At 43.0% G+C, this 20,917-nt stretch overlaps 1 protein-coding gene across 1 annotated transcript; it reads right to left on the bottom strand.

Annotated features, from left to right (window-relative positions):
- Window positions 1-1,504: 1,504 nt before the first annotated feature.
- GALR1 (galanin receptor 1) lies at window positions 1,505-20,043 on the bottom strand. Its single transcript, XM_034759434.1, has 3 exons — window positions 18,847-20,043; window positions 11,737-11,802; window positions 1,505-2,634 (listed from the first exon to the last, which is right to left on the bottom strand). Exons 1-3 carry the CDS (start codon window positions 19,534-19,536, stop codon window positions 2,317-2,319), a joined length of 1,074 nt encoding a protein of 357 aa, XP_034615325.1. The 5' UTR covers window positions 19,537-20,043; the 3' UTR covers window positions 1,505-2,316.
- Window positions 20,044-20,917: the final 874 nt, after the last annotated feature.

Raw genomic sequence — 20,917 nt, forward strand, 5'->3', positions numbered from 1 at the left:
TTATACCACCCCTCTTCACCATAGTATGTAAGCCCCTTCCAGTAGTACATGACTAATACCTGTCACATGATATTTGTTCCCTCTCTCATACTCTCTCCAAAGAAAGAATTATGTTTGAACTGGAGTCTTTTGGTAGGTTTTTAAAACATATATATTTCATTTATGTATATATGTTGCTGTGTATACCATGTTAGAGAAGGCAGGTCAACAATGTATGCCATGCAATAGGTGGTGAGATTTTTGATTGCCCCTAGTTCCTGTGGAAATTCAGTCCACAGTCTTAGACTAGCCCCTGAAAGAGCTGTCTCCCAAACTACATTCAGCATTTTCTAATTTAAGAACATAAGAACAGGCATACTGGGTCAGACCAAAGGTCCATCTAGCCCAGTATCCTGTCTTCCGACAGTGGCCAATGCCAGGTGCCCCAGAGTGAATGAACAAAACAGGAATCATCAAGCGATCCATTCCTTGTTGCCCATTCCCAGCTTCTGGCAAACAGACACTAGGGACACCATCCATGCCCATCCTGGCTAATAGCCATTGATGAACCTATCCTCTATGAATTTACCTAGTCCTTTTTAAACATGCTACCTATTAATTAATTTGACTCTGATAATGTACTTTGCATGTGGGAAAATAGCGCTATGCCATTTCATGTGTACTCAGGGATATGTAACAGAGTAAGCCATTCACATACAGGAAAAAGTGAATAAATAAACAATAGTTCTATATATGCAGTACGATTTTCTGGGAAGATGTTTTCTCTACTATGTCTAAGTGAATGAATTGGTGTGTAAATGCGGACATTTTTGTGTGAATTAAGCCATAATAAATTTCTCTGTAGCTTGGAATTTCACTGACTTTGTCACAACCATCTTCCACTAAGTACAAAAAGATACTTACACTTGCCCTGTTGTAAACAGTAAGTCTCAGGAGGAAGAGGAATGTGGCTCAGCATTAACTGGAGAAAAATGTAAAAAATCATGCATGTAATATGGATCCAACCCAACTCCTACTAATGTCAATGGAAATACTCTCATTGACTTCAGTGGGAGCTGGATCAAATTTAAACTTAGAAGGTCAGAATGTCAGGTGGTACATACTGCTGTAGCTGTATTAAGGACAATGGAGGTACACCACTTTACACTAGCTGAGGATCTGGAACAAAGTGGAACTACTCAAGTTAGTTAAATGTCTACAGGGTTGGACCATTTAATTTGTCTTAAAAATACTAACTGTATTTTTTTCCAACTTAAAACTATTAAGCTGTCTGATATTAAGACTCTAATAGAACCGTTGGAATGCTAATGTCAACAATTTCAACCCCCATTTAAAGCTTCCTTCAAAGAATAGCAATGTGTGTGTGTATGAATATATCCATAACTTAATGTTTAAGCTGAAATATATTTAGAAATATATCAATAACTAGAAATGGCATATTTTATTTATATATATATAAAAAAAATATGCCATTTCTAGTTATTGATTATATATATATACACACACACACACACACAGAGGCCTAAAACAAACCCTTCCCTCTTTGACTACATCAACCTATGTTATGCCACAATTATGTGAGTGCCTTAAGCAAAATTTTATAAAGGTGTAACCATTGTTTTGTATATGCAGCCAGGCTAGGCACACAAAGTACAACCTCAGTACCTCAATAACATGTTGTAAATTCTACAGTTATATAGTTAGTTTAGCATTTCTTCTCTAAGTAATTACTTCAGCATATGAAAATTATTTCTGCTCAACATTTGCTTAAAAACAAACAAAACTATTGTCAGAACCAACCTTGAAGAGATGACTGAAGTTCATGATACTGCACCATTAATTACCTTTCTTTGAGGTGAGAGCTAATTCCCCGCCCCCACACACACAATTTATAGAATAAAGTTTTACATTATAGAACTGGATTAGGAATTGTACAATTGCATTCTATGTTAACATATTTGTGTTATAGGCGCAATTGGAATATGCTGTATGTTAATATTTATAAATAGCAAGTTATTAGCTTTCCTACTAAATGAATAAGAGGGCTAGTACTGACATACCATTACCCACTTTTTCTGGAACATCTTTCAAAGGACAGATCTTCATTTGAACCATGCTAGACAAAGATGTCTAATATTAAGAATGGCCACAGTTATCTGGTAAATGTAAGGAAACTGAATTTTTTAATTCTACCAATTATCAAGCTAAAGCTGAAGCTGAAGCTGCAGCTCTTTTTAGGAGCTCATTGTGCTTTTCTAGACATCTAGTCCACACGTATGAAAACCCAACATGACAGGATTTTTTTTTAATTGTTGCTCACACCTGAGTACAATTGGTAGACGGTGCTGTATCTATCGGACTTTTACTTTCTTTAACATCATTCAGAGGTGATCCATTACCTATCTGGCATTTGAAGACTTGTTTGTAGGCCTTCCTAAAATTTTCAGAGAGGAATGCGTATATAATAGGATTTACAGAAGAATTGCTGTAAGCCAGGCAGTGCGCTGTTACTCTGAAGAGAAATGAAGCTTGAGTCAGTGGGAAAACTCCAAATTCAGCCCAGAGGTGGATCACATGATGTGGCAGCCAAGATATGCCAAAAACCACCACCACCACCAGCACAGTCTGGGCTGTCTAAGGCAGGAAAAGAGAAACATGGATGATTTATTAACACTTGAGCAAACAGTTTCAAACAACATGCTTCAAAACCATTATTTAGGGATACAAAAATATTAGGAAAAAACACATTTCTAAACTATTTCAGTTTATCAGCCATATGTATTATGACAGGTTTCAGAGTAGCAGCCGTGTTAGTCTGTATCCGCAAAAAGAACAGGAGTACTTGTGGCACCTTAGAGACTAACAAATTTATTAGAGCATAAGCTTTCGTGGACTACAGCCCACTTCTTCGGATGCATATAATTCATATGTATTATATTTCATATAATTGGATTAGGTCAAGAAGAACATAGGCCCTCAAATTTCACTTGATAAACATGAGGTTCCCATTGCACGGACTGTGTGAATTCAAATGGCAGGGAGCAATATGTAAAGATTAAGGCTCTGATTAACTACTTTGTTAGTCCAGTTTTGTGTCAGTGGAACTCCACTGAGTTCAGGAGTGAAAGTAAGTCCAGTGACTTACCAGTACACTGGGGCCAGCTTTGGCCCCCGGAAGGGGTGGGGCCTAGGGCAGAAGGAGCATGGCTGAGGGAGTCAGAACCAGCCCACCCTTTAAGGTAAGTGCCCCCCCCACTGGGGTAGCAGCAGCAGCCCGGGGCTCCAGGAGCTATTTAAAGGGCCCGCCGCTCCCCTGCTTCAACCGCCCCGTCCCTGTAAATAGCCGCAGGAGCCCTGGGGAAGCAGCGGGGCTCCAGCGGCTATTTAAAGGGCTGGGGCAGTAGAAGCAGTGGGAGCCCCGGACTTTTTAAATAGCCCCCAGAGCCCCACAGCCCTACCCCAGGGCTCCAGCAGTGGAGCTCTGGTGGCAATTTAAAGGGCCTGGGGCTCCAACCCGTGCTGGGAGCCCCAGGCCCTTTAAATTGCCCCCGGGGAAGCTGGGCCACCCCGGTACCACAAACCGGCTCTTGCCGGTACGCCATACCAGGGAGTACCGTCTTACTTTCACCTCTGACTGAGTTGCAATGGCGTTCCACTGACACAAAACTGGTGTAATGCAGTGGTGACGCAAGCCCTTGGGAAATGCCATAACTTTAAATCTAATAGGCTGTGTTTTCTGTGTATTGCATAAAGATTTTCAAAAGACCTCCACCTAAATTCAGTTGCCACATTTTCAAAAGTGCTCAGCATCCAGCTGGCCACTTAATTTAAGTGCCTAAATGGGGAGCAGAGGTCTTTTGCAAATCTATCCATTAGCCATACAAATCCCATTAATGTTGGTGGAAATCATGGAAGTACACCCTGGTGCCCAGCAATGAAAACTGACCACAATATATGTATTAAACCTAAATTGGGAGGAGGGGGCTAATATATGCTTTTGATAACCTGGAAACCCAAGCTCACCAACATAAACAGTATTTTAGACAAAACTAACGAATTGAGCAGAACAGACTAGACCCACTAGTGCTACCTGACTTCATTGTCCTTATTTTCATAAGGAGATGCCATTCATCTCCAATGATAGACTCTGTCAATGGGGAGTACTAGGATATAAATAGAGAAATGTTAGGCTTCTAGGATAATGGAATGCAACCGTGGCTTGGAAAAATCATTGTCGGGGCTTTCTTTAAGTTTCAGTTATTTCTTTAGGAAAATACTTGTTGTTTTGCAATTGTTTGACAAATTAACACCTATTAAGTTTCCAGCTACTACTTCTTTCAATTAGTTCATTGCTGAGAGACGTAAGCCCCATCTTAACTACCAAATATGTCATTCACTGTTATTACATAAATAGGGTCTTGTCACTTTTACAGCATGGTTTGATCTTGCCTGTGTAGATGGAATCAAACCATGTTACAGAGCTATCTTATATCCCTGGGCATAGAGCCTAGTCCAATCTACTCAAGCAACACTAAACTATGTTATAACACAGAGCCATGAAATGGTACACATCAGTGTACATGAGGCCTAGATATTTTGCTAGGTTCTTGAATTTGGGTTCTATTTACCTGTAATGACTGGTGCAGCCACTTACTCTGAACAATAGATTTTTAGCTCAGGCCAGTAAGAAATCAATCTCATCTCCTTAAGAGAAGTTTGGACTGCTCATGAAAATCATTTCCATTTCAGTGACAATGGATAAAAATGTTCTGCATGGGAGATTGTGCTAATTAGTTCTCACTCAAGAGAAATGTTAGCATTAGATTTAATTCCCTTTAGCTGCAAACAGAATTTGGCTGGTATAGGAAATGTATTCAGTTCTGAGTATCTTCCTTGCGCAGCAGTAGAACTTCACCTTCACTCTTAACCTCACTAACACAATCATCCACACCTAGATTCTTATTTCAATGGGCCCAATCCATCAAATAATATCCATTGCCTTTGGAGATACAAAAGCTCCAGGAAACCATCCACATCAGGGTCACCTAATCAACAGAGCAGATGGTCTGCTAAGATGAACCTTCCCATGCCAAAAGGAAAACTCTTTCACATCCACAAGTGATGATGAAGTAGCTGGGGGAAATAAGAAGAAACAGAAGATCTTCAATGATCTGAAACTCAAAAAAGAGTCCTATAAAAAGTGGAAACAAGGTCAAATTATGAAGGATGACTATTAAAAAACAACACAAGCATATAGGGACAAACTTAGAAAGGCCAAGGCACAAAATGAGATTAACTAGCTAGAGACATGAAAACAAGAAAACATTCTAGAATACATTAGAAGCAAGAGGAAGACCAAGGACAGGGTAGGCCTATTACTCAATGAGGGGGGGGAAAGACAATAATAGAAAATGTGGAAATGGCAAAAGTGCTAAATGCCTTTTTTGTTTTAGTTTTCACCAAAAAGGTTAGTAGCAATCAGACATCTGACATAGTGAATGCCTGTGAAAATGAGGTAGATTCTGATGCTAAAATAGGGAAAAACAAGTTAAAATTTACTTATACAAATTAGATGTCTTCAAGTTGGCAACTACTGTTGAAATACATCCTAGAATACTGACAGGAGATATCTGAGTCATTTGCGATTATCTTTGAAAACTCAAGGAAGACAGGAGAGATTCCAGAGGACTGGAAGAGGGCAAATATAATGCCAATCTATAAAAAAGGGAAATAAGGACATCCTGGGGAATTACAGACCAGTAATATAATACAGCAAATTATCAAGAAATCAATCTGTAAATACCTAGAAGATAATAAGGTGTAAGTAACAACCAACATGAATTTGTCACATATAACCAACCTAATCACTATCTTTGACAGGGTAACAAACTTTGTGGATAGGGAGAAGCGGTTGATCTGGTATATCTTGTCTTTAGTAAGGCTTTTGATAATGTCTCACATGACCACCTCATAAACCAACTAGGGAAATATAGCCTAGAAGGAGCTACTATAAGGTGGGTGCATAATTGGTTCCCAGAGGCTTGTTATAAATGATTCACAGTCAACGTGGAAGGGAATATTGAGTGGGGTCCCGCAGGGATAGGCCTTGGGTTCGGTTCTGTTCAATATCTTCTCAAATGATTTAGAGAATGGCATAGAGAGTACACTTATAAAGTTTTCAGATTATACCAAAATGGGAAGGGTTTCGAGTACTTTAGAGAACAGGATTAAAATTCAAAGTGATCAAGACAAACTGGAAAACTGGTCTGAAGTAAAGGAGAATGACATTCAATAAGGACAAATGCGAAGTACTCCATTTAGGAAGGAACAATCAATTGCACACATACAAAATGGGAAATGCCTGCCTAGGAAGAAGTAATGTGGAAAGGGATCTGGGGTTTACAGAGGATCGCAAGCTACATATGAGTCAATAGTGTAACACTGTTGCAAAAAAAGCAAACTCCAGTAGGAGTGTTGTAAGCAAGACACGAGGAGTAATTCTTCCACTCTACTTCACGCTGATAAGGCCTCAACTGGAGTACTGTATCCAGTTCTGGACACCAGACTTCAGGAAAGATGTGGGCAAACTGGACAAAGTCCAGAGGAGAGCAACAAAAATGATTAAAGGTCTAGAAAATATGACCTACGAAGGAAGATTGAAAAAATTGGGTTTGTTAGTCTGGAGAAGAGAAGATTGATGGGGAACATAATAAGTTTTCTTAAAAGGTTATTACGAAGAGGAGGGTGAAAAATTGTTCTCCTTAACCTCTGAGTATAGGACAAGAAGCAAGGGGCTTAAATTGTAGTAAGGGATGTTTAGATGAACATTAGGGAAAACTTCCTAACTGTCAGGGTAGTTAAGCACTGGAACAAATTGTTTAGGAAGGTTTTAGAATCTCCATCACTGGAGGTTTTTAAGAACAGATTATGGTCTAGTTCTGTGGTTTTCAACCTTTTTTCATTTGTGGATGCCTAAAAAATTTTGAATGGTAGACCCCTTTTGAAACCTTAGACATAGTCCACCGACCTCCCCAGAGGTCTGTAGACCACACGTTGAAAACCACTGTTCTATGGTCTTTCATAGACCCCTCAGACATAGTCTGCAGACTCCCAGGGGTCCACGGACCACAGGTTGAAAACCACTAGTCTAGTTATTGCTCAGTCCTGCCTTGAGTGCAGGGAACTGGACTAGATGACCTACTGAGGTCCCTTCCAGTCCTACACTTCTACGATTCTATTTAGTGATCTTTCCACCTGTCATACTCCACAGCACTCTATCCTAGACTTGTCTTACCCCTGCACACACTCTCCCATTGTGCCCTAAATGAGTTCCTTCAAGCCTAAAGCCAGATCCATCTCTTGTGTAACTTCACTAGCTACAGTGGGATTATGTTATGGATAAATTTAAAAACTACCATGAAATAACCCACGTGTTTGATTCTAGAGTAGGTAGTGAACAAGATTCAGGCAACCTGTAGTCTCTGGGGCAGATCCTCAGCTGGTGTAAATTGTTGTAGAGCAGGGGTTCTCAAACTTCATTGCACCACGACCCCCTTCTGACAACAAAAATTACTACACAACCCCAAGAGGGGGCACCGAAGTCTGAGCCCACCCAAGCACTGCTGCCTGGGTGGAGGGGCCAAAGCCCTAGGGCTTCAGCCCCAGGCAAGGGGCCTGTAACCTGAGCCCCGCTGCTCAGGGCTCAAGCTCTCAGGCTTCAGCTTTAGCCCCAGGCGGTGAGGCTCAGGCTTCAGCCCTGGGCTCCAGCAAGTCTAAGCCAGCCCTGGCGACCCCTTTAAAATTGGGTTGTGACCCACTTTGGGGTCCCGACCCACTGTTTGAGAACTGCTGTCATAGAGTATGTCACTGTATCTGACAATTTTCACAGCTGAGGATCTGTCCCTCTGTTTAAAAAATAAAATATGTTTGTGAAGGGGAGTGGACACCAAGAGGACACCTCTCCCAAGTCTGTTTCTAGGGGCAGTAGTAGGGGATAGGAAGGACAAGACAGAGCAAGGAAATGTTTGCCAAATTTTGAAATATTTGCAAATAATGAGCCAGGTCCTCAGCTGATGCAAATCAATAAAACTCTGCTGATATCAATAAAATTGTGCTAATTTACACCAGCACAGAATCTGCCTAATAAAAGATCTGCCTTAATAAAGGATTACAAATAGGACCCTTCAATTTAGGAAAGATTCCCACTGGGAACTGAAATACTGTGTTTATCACACACACATTTTCAGAAGGAAACAAAAAGGAAAATAAACCTACAGATTTTTTTTTCAGAAATTTCTTTTTTTCCTACAGCTATGACATAAAGAAAGCACAGTGGTGTACCCCTTCCATTATGTTAACATTTTGATCCAAAGCAGAATAATATGGATAATTGTATACCTGCTCAACTTACTAAGAGAAATTTGTCTCTGTCCTTATTTACACCCAAGCAACCCTTCCCCCCACCCCCATTGTAGTTGGTTGGCATAGAATTTAGGGCAGATTTTGTCCCTGTGTCTCTTAAATCTATCATGCTTAAGATACGTGGTACCTGTGGGATGCATAAGGGTGCGTAATGGTTTGACAATCCTCGCACATCTGTTTTATTCCATTATCCCTCTCAAGCCTAATTCCAAAGCTTACCTTTACAACATTATCGGTATAATCTGCAACCAAGGAAACGCTACAGGGCTGCTCTTGTTTATTTAATGGGATGACTTAAGATTACACATAAATAAATAAATAAAACTACCTGAAATATAATTTCAGGAAATATGCTAATTCTAATATATTAATGCTAATGTTTTGTGTGTGATCAATAAATAGACAAAAATAGTATTCTGGCAAACATTTATTTTGCATTTAACTTTTTTCTTATATATGAAAGTCTAATTTAAAAATCCACTTCTGAAATCCTTAATCAGGCAAAACTCCCATTGGTTTGAATAAGGTGAGAAACATAGGATTAGGCCCTAAATGCAGAATGAAAATGAGCAAGAGTTCTTGTTATTTAGAAGAAATAATAATTTAAATTAGCCTTACTGAAAAAATATATACTATGTAAAATTGTATTGCCAACCCCAAGCATTCAACTGTCATTAGTTGGACCCCAAAAACTCACGAGATTGATTTAAAACAATTATATTTTTCAAACAGTGCTATTTTGGTTAATTTTGTTTGCCTTCTGGTTTTTGAGCCCTTAAGATACATAAGGGTACACTTTTTTATTGTTAAATTAAAGCTCAGATTTTCATATAACCACATGACTCCAAGAGCTGAAGCTTTCAAAACACCAAAAGTCACAAGACGCGCAATAAAAATCACAACAGTTGGCGACTTTCTGAGCCTTTAGTAGTTATATCATAGATCCCAAATCCACAAAGTACTTAAGTATCTTGCTGAATCAGATATTTAATACCTAATCCTTTTAAGACTGTGCCTCTAAAAAAAAAATCTTGACTAGTGTTTCTATCAAAAATTAGGGATTGTATAAATACTGTCTAAATTAGGGCCTGATTCAGCAATCCAGTCTGCACAGGCAATGCCCTGCATGCATGTGGATCTCCATTTACTTCAGTGAGATTCTGCATGGGCATATGATTATATCCATCAGCTCAGACTGCACTAGAGTGACCAGGTGTCTGGTTTTCAACTGGAACACCTGGTCGAAAAGGGATTCTGGCGGCTCCGGTCAGCACCGCTGACTGGGACGTTGACTCTCTGGTTGGCAGCGCCGCGCAGCAGGGCTGGCAGGCTCTCTGCTAGCCTCTGTGCTGCACGCCCCCAGGAAGCAGCCAGAATGTCCACCCTCTGGCTCCTATGCGTATGGGCAGCCAAGGGGCTCTGCACACTACCCGCGCCTCAAGCACGACCCCTGCAACTCCCATTGGCAGGGAATTGTGGCCAATGAGAACTGTGGGGGCGGTGCCTGCGGATAAGGCAGCACGCAGAGCTGCCTGGCTGCCCCTCCACGTAGGAGCCAGAGAAGGGACATGCTGCTGCTTCCAGGAGCTGCTTGAGGTAAGCGCCACCCAGAACCTGCGCCCCTGACCCCCTCCCAGGCCCCAACTCCCTCCCCCAGCCCCAGCCCTGATCCCCCTCTCGCCTTCCAAAGCCCTCAGTCCCAGACAAGAGCACCCTCCTTCACCCCAAAACTCTCATCCTAAGCCCCACCCCGGAGCCCACACCCCCAGCCAGAGCCCTCACTCCCCCCCATGTCCCAACCCCCTGCCCCAGCCCTGATCCCCCTCCCACCCTCCAAACCTCTCGGTCCCAGCCTGGAGCACTCTCCTACACCCCAAACGCCTCATCCTCAGCCCCATCCCAGAGTCTGCATCCCCAGCCAGAGCCCTCACACACACACCCGCATCCCAACCCCCTGCCCCAGCCCTGATCCCCCTCCTGCCCTCCAAACCCCTCAGTCCCAGCCCAGAGTACCCTCCTGCACCCCCAACTCTACCCCAGAGTCTGCGCCCCCAGCCAGAGCCCTCACCCCCACACACACACCAACTCCCTGCCCAGGCCCAAAGCACCCTCCCACACTCTGAACCCCTCATTTCAGGCCCCAGCCCGGAACCCGCACCCCCGAGTCCAGAGCTCGTACGTCCTCCCACATCCCAACCCCCTGCCTCAGCCCAGAGCCCCCTCCCATACTCTGAACCCCTTGGCTCCACCCCTAGCCCGGAGCCCTCTCCTGCACCCCAATCCCCTCCTTCCTGGCCCCACTCCACAGCCCACACCCTCAGAGCTGTCACCCCCTCTTGTATCCCAACCCACTGCCTCAGCCTGGAGCCCCCTCCCACATTCTGAACTCCTTATTTCTGGCCCCACCCCAGAGTCTGCACCCCTAGCCAGAGCCCTCACCCCCTCCCAAACCCCAGCCCCCTGAGCCAGCCTGGTGAAAATAAGCGAGTGAGTGAGGGTGGGGAGAGTGAGCAACAGACGGAGGGTGTGAGCAGGGGGTGAGGCCTCGGAGGAGAGGCGGGGTAGGGGTGGGACAAGGGTGTTCAGTTTTGTGCAAGTAGAAAGTTTGTAACCCTAGACTGCATAGCTGTGCCCTAAAGATTTATTTGACTGCATTGTTCATAAATATAGAAGTTGGGCAAGAAACTCCTGGTTTCAAGTCTGCTCAAAATTAGAACTGTATATGCTGTATTACCAGATAAATTCACTATGATACAGACCCTTCTATACAGTCCTAAAGAACAATATTAGCTTTGTGATTTAAAGATCTTTTCCAAATCCTATTTGCAGTATTAGTAGTGGGTGTTTAATTTAAGCCCTGAACAGCAGAGAATAAAAATATTTTTCATGATGGCAAAGTTTTAAAAGAGGATCAAGAAGTACAATAAACCTTATTTAGAAGGTTTATCTTAAAAATCAGAAATTCTTTGTATTACATCAAAAATTACATTAGCAGAAAAAATTCACAAGAAAGGGAAAACACACAGGAGAACTGAAAAGTACTTTTATACTATAAATACCTCTGACTCACAAGGACTGGGTCTGGATCTGGTTTTCACATCCTCAAAAGTTCAAGGTATAAAGATCTAGAATAGTGTCTTAGCCCATTGTAGAGACTAGGGGCCAAATGCAAAATTCAAATCTGGTTTCAGGTTTGGATTTTAAACCCTCAATGTTCAGGTGTATTTAGATTCAAGTCCATCTCTTTGTTACACTTTTGGTAATAATCAACATTACATTGAGAAGTTAGAATGCTTGGTAAGGAAAGCAATCTACCTTTTTCTTCGATGCTTCTGACTTCTTTGACATATTTCTCAGCTTTTTATGTAGATGATTAAGGACCTAAAAAAGATAAATGCAAGGTGTATATTAAACTGCTTTTAAAATTAAAGGACATTTTTCAAAATTATGCTGTCCAATATTGCTTGCAAATGTTGATGTATGCAGTCTACACATTTCAAAAATGTAATCTGTAATATCTAATCTGCACCTGTGGGAATCAACAAATATGAAGCACATAAGTTATTTAATTCCAATATAAAAAACAGATGCATCACATAACAAAATATGCATGGCAGTGAACCCAATCTGCCAATAAACATAAACCTGTTCTACAATAATTTTTAACTGGCAATCATTGTCCTTCCATAAGAATGTCTATGTTTGTGAATTTAGGATGACCTTCTCTGCACATAAAATAAAAAATGTATATTTTGAACCGTAACTTTCTTTAGTCTTCTGCGTAATTTGCATTCATCAGCTGGATATTTGGTTAAAATAATCACCCCTTGGAGCTGTCTGATTTTGAAGAAGGAACCTAAAAATGTTTTTAATTAATTTATACAAAAACATGTCACAAGTGAAATATGACCTTTATGCAAGACTTGCCATGACTTGTTATATAACTATAGTAGGTCAGTTTTTTATTCTGGCAACAGAATTGATTTGTCATTAAAGAGCAGCTTCGAAATTGTAACAGAACCTTGATAGTCTGTGCACAAGATTTTTGGGTAGTGTAGCAGGAACATATTTTGGCTGCAACCATCATTCACTCTGAAATTAAGAGTATTTGTAGGCCAGGATCTGAAGAAAAAAAAATTGCCATGCAAATGTTTATGGAGAAGTAGACTGTATAATACAAAAAAAAAGAAACATTCAATAAAATGGAAAGGTGACAAATTCAAATACGCAATTAGACTATGGAACTCATTGCCACCGGATGTCCTGAAGACCAAGAATTTAGCAAAATCAAAGGAGGGATTGGGTATTTATATAGATAACAAGACTGTTCAGAGTCATAACAATACATACTTTTACAGAGTTTTAGGAGGGATAGAAAACCACATGCTTCAGGGTTTATAAACCAATCTCAATTTAGAGGTTAGAAAGAAACTTCCCTGGGGGCAGATTATCCCGTATCTGCCTATCGTGGTGTCTTTTGCCCCTTACTCTGTACCATCTGGTTCTGGTCACTTTGAGACAGGATATTAGATAAGATGGATCACAGATCTGATCCATTATTAATCATATGTTCTGAAAAATGTATCCAATGAGTTAAAAAGAAAAAGGATATATTTCTGAACGATGATGGTCACTTGTGGGGGAAGAGGAAAGATGTTCCACTTTTAAAAGACTGCCTGAGACCTGAAAACATCAATTAAAGACAATTTTTATGTAAATCCAAGGCTAAAAGTATTATAACTGTTAAATACATTAGAAGTGTATTAGTTCAGCAGTATATACATACCAACAACTCAATCCTGCATCTTTTTGGTACATCTCAATCTCCATTCTTCTGCATCTTCCTGACATGACACAAACTGTCAGTAAACAAGCTTGGACCCACAAAGAGGATGAAAGGGACACATAGATTGGCCTTTACTGAGTGTGGCCTTGGCTGAACCCCCAGACCTCTCCACCTCAAAGGTAAGGAGACCAGAGGGCAAGAACAGCCCTTTTCCCAGACTTCCATGAGAAGAACTCCTGGGTTCTTGTAGAGAACCTGGGGCAATGATCTTGCTTCTCCTGACTCCTGCTTTCCTCCTCTCACCTGGGCAAAGGGAGGGAAGAGAAAATCCTGGCTGCTTCTGCCAGAGTAATATGCAGAATAAGCAGTTTCTAGCAAGCTATGAGTAGGAGCTGGATGAGGGGATGAGAGCAGTGAGTGGTGTATGTGTGGCTGACTTTGGAAGACAGTTAGAGCCAGTGAGAGAGAAGTGAAAACCATTCTTACAGCATACACTATGGGCTTGGTGGGGTCTATTATGCTGTTTTCCAGACGCCAGTCAGGATTTGACCCCAAGTAGTTTTTAAAACATCTACTTCTGCATTTGTAGCTGCTGGTACCACTGCAGGATTTTTAGGGGAAAAACCTGTAACATGCAGAATGCATCCAAGTGAGCCTGGTACCAAGATGTAATACTCCATCTGTGCTCAGAAAGCTAGCTGAAGTGAAGGGTCACTTTTTATTTTTTTAAGCAGCCTGGAGAAGATAGTTGACTCACACAACTAAATCCCCACTCACTTAGCTTAAAATGTACTCCATACTCTTTTCTAACAAGAATTTATATCTCAAAAGACTTCAAATCTGGAAAAACAATTCCTTATGTTAAACTTTTCAAACTCCCAGCTTTCATACACCTGTTTTTTCAGATCATATTTTGCTCTCAGGAAAGAATAAAATGGAATAAATTCTCCTGATTAACCCATGGTTTTGCAAGGTTTTTTATGACCATGGCAGTAGAAGAGTCTTCAAGCCATCACTGACTGTGTTACCAAAAAAAAGTGCATAATATAAATTGCTGGAATGTAACCCATGTATATGTCTCCTTTATGCTCCCCTTCTCTCTCTCTCTTCCCCCCTCTCCTCCTGAAATCATATTGGAGGAGAGAGGGGGAGGGAGAGGGAGAGAGAGAGAGAACATGGTTTAAGTGACCCTGCTCTACTTACAGCCATTTCATTGGTTACACTTTCATTATTAGTAGCTCCTGGAAAGATCCATTTAAAAGAATGCCCCTGAGTAGATTACACAAGGTAATTGTCTAATAATAATGACCTGTATGTTGATATATGTAAACATTGCATTCTGAACCACGATTTGTCATATAAATCTTATTTACATTCAAATATCATTGTCAGCAGTGCCATAGTTATGGTAATGGGACCAACTCCAATTACTACAGCAGAGCCTTTCACTCCATTCTACTTAGTATTGTGTCACTACTACTATTATAGATTTTATTTAGTTTTAGTTTTATTGGTGGGTCTGGGTTATACCTCTTCCATTAACATCCTCCTGCTGAAACTTGGGATACAAGATTTCAGTCCACAGTTCAGAATGTTCAGGATATTAGTACATAATGGAGCCAGGTTTCTCTTAGTATTTCTAAAGGCAAAAGTAAAAAATAGGGCAGTTATTAATATTTGAAATGGGTAAATGGACAATAATCATTCAGGGCCATATCCTGCCACATAAGTAGTCCCATCAAAGCCAATGACCAAGATTTTCAAAAGTGACTAATATTGTAGTTACCTCAGTTTCTGGGTGCCATGATTTTTGTGTGCCCAACATGAAAGAGTCCTGGTTTTCAGAGGATAGCTTTAAGCTTTTTCAGCTTGGGCACCCAAAAACTGAGTCACCCAAAATCACTAGTCACTTTTGACTTCCTTGGTAAATGGGAACCGAAGATGCTCAGGACCTCCCAAAATGAGCTTTGGCACTTTGCAGCCTTGAGCCATTGGGCCTTAATTGGCACTTTTTAATGTGTAATCCTATAGTAACCTCATAATAGTACATACAATAAGCTAATATGTAAATAATAAAAGAAATATGTTATCTCATGACAAAACACACTTACCGAAGAGCCATTTCAAGCTATCCATCAAATAATATGCACTTAACTTAATACGCACTACTGAACTATTAAATAGTTAATCACTGCTTATACATCTCATTGCATGCGAATGCCAGCTCTGGTTTTCTCTGGGCTTGCAGGAGGATAGATTTTAGAAATACTCATCACTGTTTCTGTATTTCTGTAATTTGTAATGATGCTGTTGTCTCTCAGCAAGAGCTGTCCTTTTGCTAGTACTTCCCAGTAGGATGTGAATTCTCTGATAATGTAATTTAAGACAGAGGGAATACAGCTAGCCTGCCATTTAAATACATAAAAAATGAAGGAAATTACAATTTGCATAAAAAAAACCAAGAACTTGCCTTACAACAGTCCTGAAAATGCCATCTATTCAAATAGAGAACTGTATTCCCTTTGTCTTAAACTACATTATGAGAAGACTGAAGCTTCCTTATCATTATTATTTCACAGATCCTCAGCTGGCGTAATTCAATGTAGCTCCATAGAAATCAATGAAGCTACATCAATTTATACCAGCTGCAGATCTGACCTAGTAATATGCTCTATAACTAAATGTTGCCATTGATGTACCTGTTATATTACACAGTAACTTTCCTTTCACACTGTGTGTACTGGGAAGCCAAGATGTCATGGGTTGTGTTTATTTCAATAGAATTCTATGGTAATTTGCTGAATGGAGCTTCATGATGACTCCGTTGCTGGACATATACTATCGCAGCCATGGCACTGACAAATTTAAGGCTGAAACTCTGTCGTTGATTTATTGCCATTCCAATCTTAACCTATCCTACCCCCTGCTCACACAGATGTGCCAAATACTGCAGGTGGAGTTTTGTCAATGACTTTAGTGACAGTAGGAGTGAGCCCTTATGTTGCAGACAGATTCCAAGTGCCTCCCACAAAGGGCTAAGTTTACTCAGTTCTCACTGCCACGAATGAGTGTTGAGGGTGGTGAGCAACTCACACCTGGATCCTGAGTTCAGCGGGAGGAGGATTGCTCATCATCAAGTGAAACTTGCTCATCATCAAGTGATTGCTTTCTGGCAGCAAAAGGCGTGATCCTGAGCCCCCTTAAGTCAGCGGCAAAGCTCCCATTAATCTGAGCAGGATCTCAGAGCCCTTCAATTCCTAACCAAAACAAGGGTGAAGTAAGGACAGCTTGGTAGCGAATTAAGGAGGCGGTTTCAGATGTAACTTTGAATTGCCTTGATTTCTTGGCTGTGACAACATTTTAATGTTAATTAAACATTCATTTAATTAGTGTAGTTAACCCCTATTTCAGGCTATTTTAACTTGACCGTAAAAGATTTGCTTTGGGTATAAACTTGACATTCAGGGACTCAGATTTAAAGATTTTTTTAAATCAAATTATTTACAGTAATATTTATAGTAAATAGTTATTTTTGTAATCAAAATGGTGTGATTATATTAACTTTAATATTACAATAAAGTCTGTTAACAAAACAATCCCTTTTAATTTTGTTTTTAAATTCCACAAGTAAAAATTTATAATTTTAAAAAACATTCACACTTGTTTAACTTATAAAACTTCTTTCATGTAAAAAACAAGGGTTTAGAGGCCGTTACTCAATATTGTGAATGAGGCTCTTTTGGCTATAAAATTATTAATACTTACTAATTAAAAATTAATGTTTAAAAAAGGCATCTGTTGAGCATGTCCATTAACACTTTCTCCATACCTGTTAATATCTTTATTTAAATATGGTGATGATCAAATCTATGGTATTGGTTACTTCCCCCTCAGTCCACATAGTAACTCCTATTACAGACAATGAGAAATCCACCCACCACACAGAGAAAAGAGAACTAAACCTTTAAGGGTTGATACTAATTTTAATTTTTTGCCTTTTTGCCACTTTGACACCTCTGTCATTTTAAATGTTGTTTTTGCCCTGTAATTTAGAAACTTTGTCTTTTGAATACATATTTCAAAGTGTTTTAAAATGCAGGTTTTCACTCTATCAGCCCTTTTTTCCACATTACAATTAATGAATTTATACACAAACTATATAAATTAGACACTCCAACCCCCTCAAAACATGTTTGCTTTGGAGGAACTGATCCCTCAGCAAGAGAACAGACTTTACTCACATGAGCAGAAGTATTAACTTCAATGTAGTTTACTGGAGTGAGTAAGAACTAAGGAAGCGAGTAAAGGTTTGCAAGATCTCAGTAAAAGAACTGTCCAGTCGGACTGTATTCAACCTGTTCTAGATTCTGGAGAACAGCAGTCTAAACTGGTGCTTCCTTCAAAGGTGCAGAAAACACTGGTACAGAAAATGGATCATTGCCTGAGCGGAGAAGGGGGGAGAGTGAGTGTGTCACAGTTAAGCTCCTTTCATCAGAAACTTGCTCATCATCAAGTGATTGCTTTCTGGCAGCAAAAGGCGTGATCCCGAGCCCCCTGAAGTCAGCGGCAAAGCTCCCATTAACTTCAGATGATGCAGGATGAGGCTCCCTGACGAGCGGGCAGCGTGCCTGTTGCTCTTAGTGTCTTTTAACTAGACGTTAAGAAACAAGTGGTAGAACAGGCATCGTACGGATCATCAGGACCCCAGTAATAATGTGGCTGGGTTTTGTTTAAGTGCAGTATGTTTTAAATCATTTCAATTTGATTTTTTTATATGTTAACAACTTTGCACACTGTTGCACTTTGCCCAGTTCGGAGCTCATCACCCAGCACTACGGGAAAACACAGAGTGTTTATCGCAGCTGAAATGGAGATTTTAAAAAGAAGGTTTTTTAAAAAAAAAATAAATAAAACCTACCAGAGAATACGCCCACAACCGCCTATACTATATCTCCTCCCCCGTTTATTGCTGCACCCTCGGACCCACACAGGTGTGACGTTCCCCGAAACACCTTCCAACTGGACATTCCTAGCTATAAATCCACACGTGTAACTCCATCCACACTTGAGTCTACCCCACTCCCTTACACACACCGAAACTTCAACCCCTCCCATGTCCTTACCTCTGTACCCTCTTTCCATGCATCCGTCCCAAAACTAACCCTCATACCCTAGCGCTCTGCTACTGCACCCACACACAAACCATGTAGCCCACCCATCTATCCGCACTTTTGCAAATGCTAACACCCTATACCCCGCCCTATCCTATAGCTATGCCTATACCCCTTCCGCTACACACTCATCGTTATACCTTTACGACTATAACTACACCCACCCCCGTAACTATACCCCGTACACACATATACACTTTATACCAGCATCCCATTCCTGTAACTACCCCATACACACACACACCCTATAGCTACACCCTACAGCTAAACACCACCCCTGTAACTGTACCCCAAACTCTCTCACACACCCTATGGCTACACCCCACCTCTGTAACGGTACCCCCAGTCACCCGCCCTATACCTACGCCCCTGTAACTACCACATACCCACCCCTATAGCTATACCCCTTGTAGCTGCACCCCGTACACCCATCCCCTGCACCCCCGACATCCTCCCCTTCGTACCCACCTTGGCGTAGCAGAAGGAGATGAGCAGCAGCGGCAGCAGGTAGCCGAAGACGAAGGTGCAGACCACGTAGACCTTCTTGTGCTGGGGGTTGGGCCACTGCTCCCAGCAGAAGGTCTGGTTGCTGGCGTCCCGGTGGAAGAGGCGCTGGTGGTGCGCGACGGGCGAGGCCATGGCGATGGAGAGCGCCCAGATGAGCCCCACGCCCAGCAGCGCGTTGCGGGAGACCCGCAGGACTGAGGCGCGGCGGGAGTGCACAATGGCCAAGTAGCGGTCCACCGACATGGCGGAGAGGGTGAAGATGCTGACCAGCATGGAGACGGTGAAGAAGTAGTGGATGAACTTGCAGATGACGGCGCCCAGCACCCAGGTGGGCAGCACGTAGACCGTGGACTGGAAGGGGATGCAGAAGAGTAGGTAAGCCAGGTCGGCGATGCTCAGGTTGAGGATGAAGATGTTGGTGGTGCTGCGGGGCTTGCCCGGCTTGCTCCTGGCCAGCACCGTGATCACCAGCGAGTTGCCCAGCACCCCCAAGGCGAAGATCACGCCGAAGACGACCAGGGTGAGGAAGTTCTCGATGCCGATGCCGAAGAGGGGCTTGGTGTCCTGCTCCTCCCCCGAGAGGTTGAATTCCCCCCGGGGGGGCCCTTCGCTCTGGTTCAGGAAGAGAATCGCAATCGCCTCGGGCTCCATGGCTGCTGCGGCTGCCCCCCAGTAACAGCTGGGACGGACGGAGGAGAACAAACAGCGCCCTGGTCCTGCACCTCGCCCCCAGAGACGCCCACAGCCCGTGCTGCTGCAGAGGCACCGAGGGAGCCCCACGCGCCCAGCAGAAGAAGGGGGTGGAGGGGAGTTTGCCGCCGCGCTCACGGAGCTGCGAAACTTTCTGGTGCCTGGAGGGTGGGTGGCATCTCGCCTCTGCTGCTCACCGGCTCAGCGCCTAGTGCGTGGTAGGGGCTCCTGGGACGCAGCCCGCCGGGGCTGGCTCACACACGCAGACACCCGCCTCAGGGATTTGCGGAGGGGGGTTGGCAGGGGAGCAACTGGGGGATCCTCGTGGTAAAATGCGCCCACAGCGGCGCTGCCCAGCTCCGTCTCCTTCGCAGTTCCGCCACGGCTGCGGGGTTTGGGTCCCCCCAGCGCTGTGCCACTAAAGGGCAGAGCCGGAGAGCAGCGCTGGGCGAGTGTGCGGGGACTGAGGTCTCCCTGAGAGCGCAGCAGCCTCCCTGGGCCCTCCCCGCTCCCTCCACCTCCTCTCCAGCCGGCTCCTCCCCGGCTGCCTCCCGCGCGCTCGCCAGCCACCTGGCTCCAGCGCGCTGCCTCTTCCGAAGGGAACTTGCCGCCCCGCCGGGCTGCACGTGTACGCAGCTCCTAACTCGCCACAGACAGCCTAGCTAATCGCGCCGCTAATGCGCGGGCAATACACTAGCATCCCCTACGCTGCCTATCAGCAACCCCCGTGCCAATCCAGAGCCAGGAGGACTCACCCTCCTCCACCCTCACACCTCCCCTCAGCCCTCCCACGCTTCCTGGTCCAGCCCATGCACTGCTGAGCCCCAGCCTCCAGGACTCATCCTTTCCCATCAAAGGCAAGCAGAGTTAATATTGCTACGTCGCACGCTGCTCGCGTCCCTTCCCATCTCTGGAAGGCTGGCTGGGGATTTACCTTTCGCTGGATTGTGTGTGTGTGTGTTAATTGGAACCACAACCAACGTCTCCAAACAGAGGGCCAGCTCCTGCTGCCACACACAGGGGACCGTAGTCAATAAATAGACAGCACTGTACATCTAGACAGTGGTTCACAAAAACACGCGATGATCCCTGCCATGGTTTAGGTTTTGCCCTTACCAGCCGACGCACAATTTCAAAAGGTGTATGAAGATGTGTGACTGATGCTGCCTGAGGGCCCCGACCTCTGAGATGCCTCAGCAGCCTTCTTTCCTGGAGGATGCTCAGCCCCTCACGAGGATTGGGTTCATAAAGCCCAATCTTGTAAGCCTTATTATGGACCTTCTTCAGGAAAGCACCAAATTTTAAATCCATACCTGTTCATGACAGCAAAGAAGCACATGCT

The sequence above is a fragment of the Trachemys scripta genome, chromosome 2 (genome assembly GCF_013100865.1).
Source record: "Trachemys scripta elegans isolate TJP31775 chromosome 2, CAS_Tse_1.0, whole genome shotgun sequence".
In the NCBI taxonomy this organism is placed as follows: domain Eukaryota; kingdom Metazoa; phylum Chordata; order Testudines; family Emydidae; genus Trachemys; species Trachemys scripta.

Excerpts from the sequence above, each read along its gene's own strand:
- GALR1 (XM_034759434.1), bottom strand. The coding sequence starts at position 19,536 with ATGGAGCCCGAGGCGATTGCGATTCTCTTCCTGAACCAGAGCGAAGGG. Across the intron at positions 11,803-18,846 it reads TCTCCTTCTGCTACGCCAAG|GTCCTTAATCATCTACATAA; the intron begins GTGGGTACGAAG and ends TATCTTTTTTAG. Across the intron at positions 2,635-11,736 it reads CAGAAGCATCGAAGAAAAAG|ACAGCCCAGACTGTGCTGGT; the intron begins GTAGATTGCTTT and ends TTCCTGCCTTAG.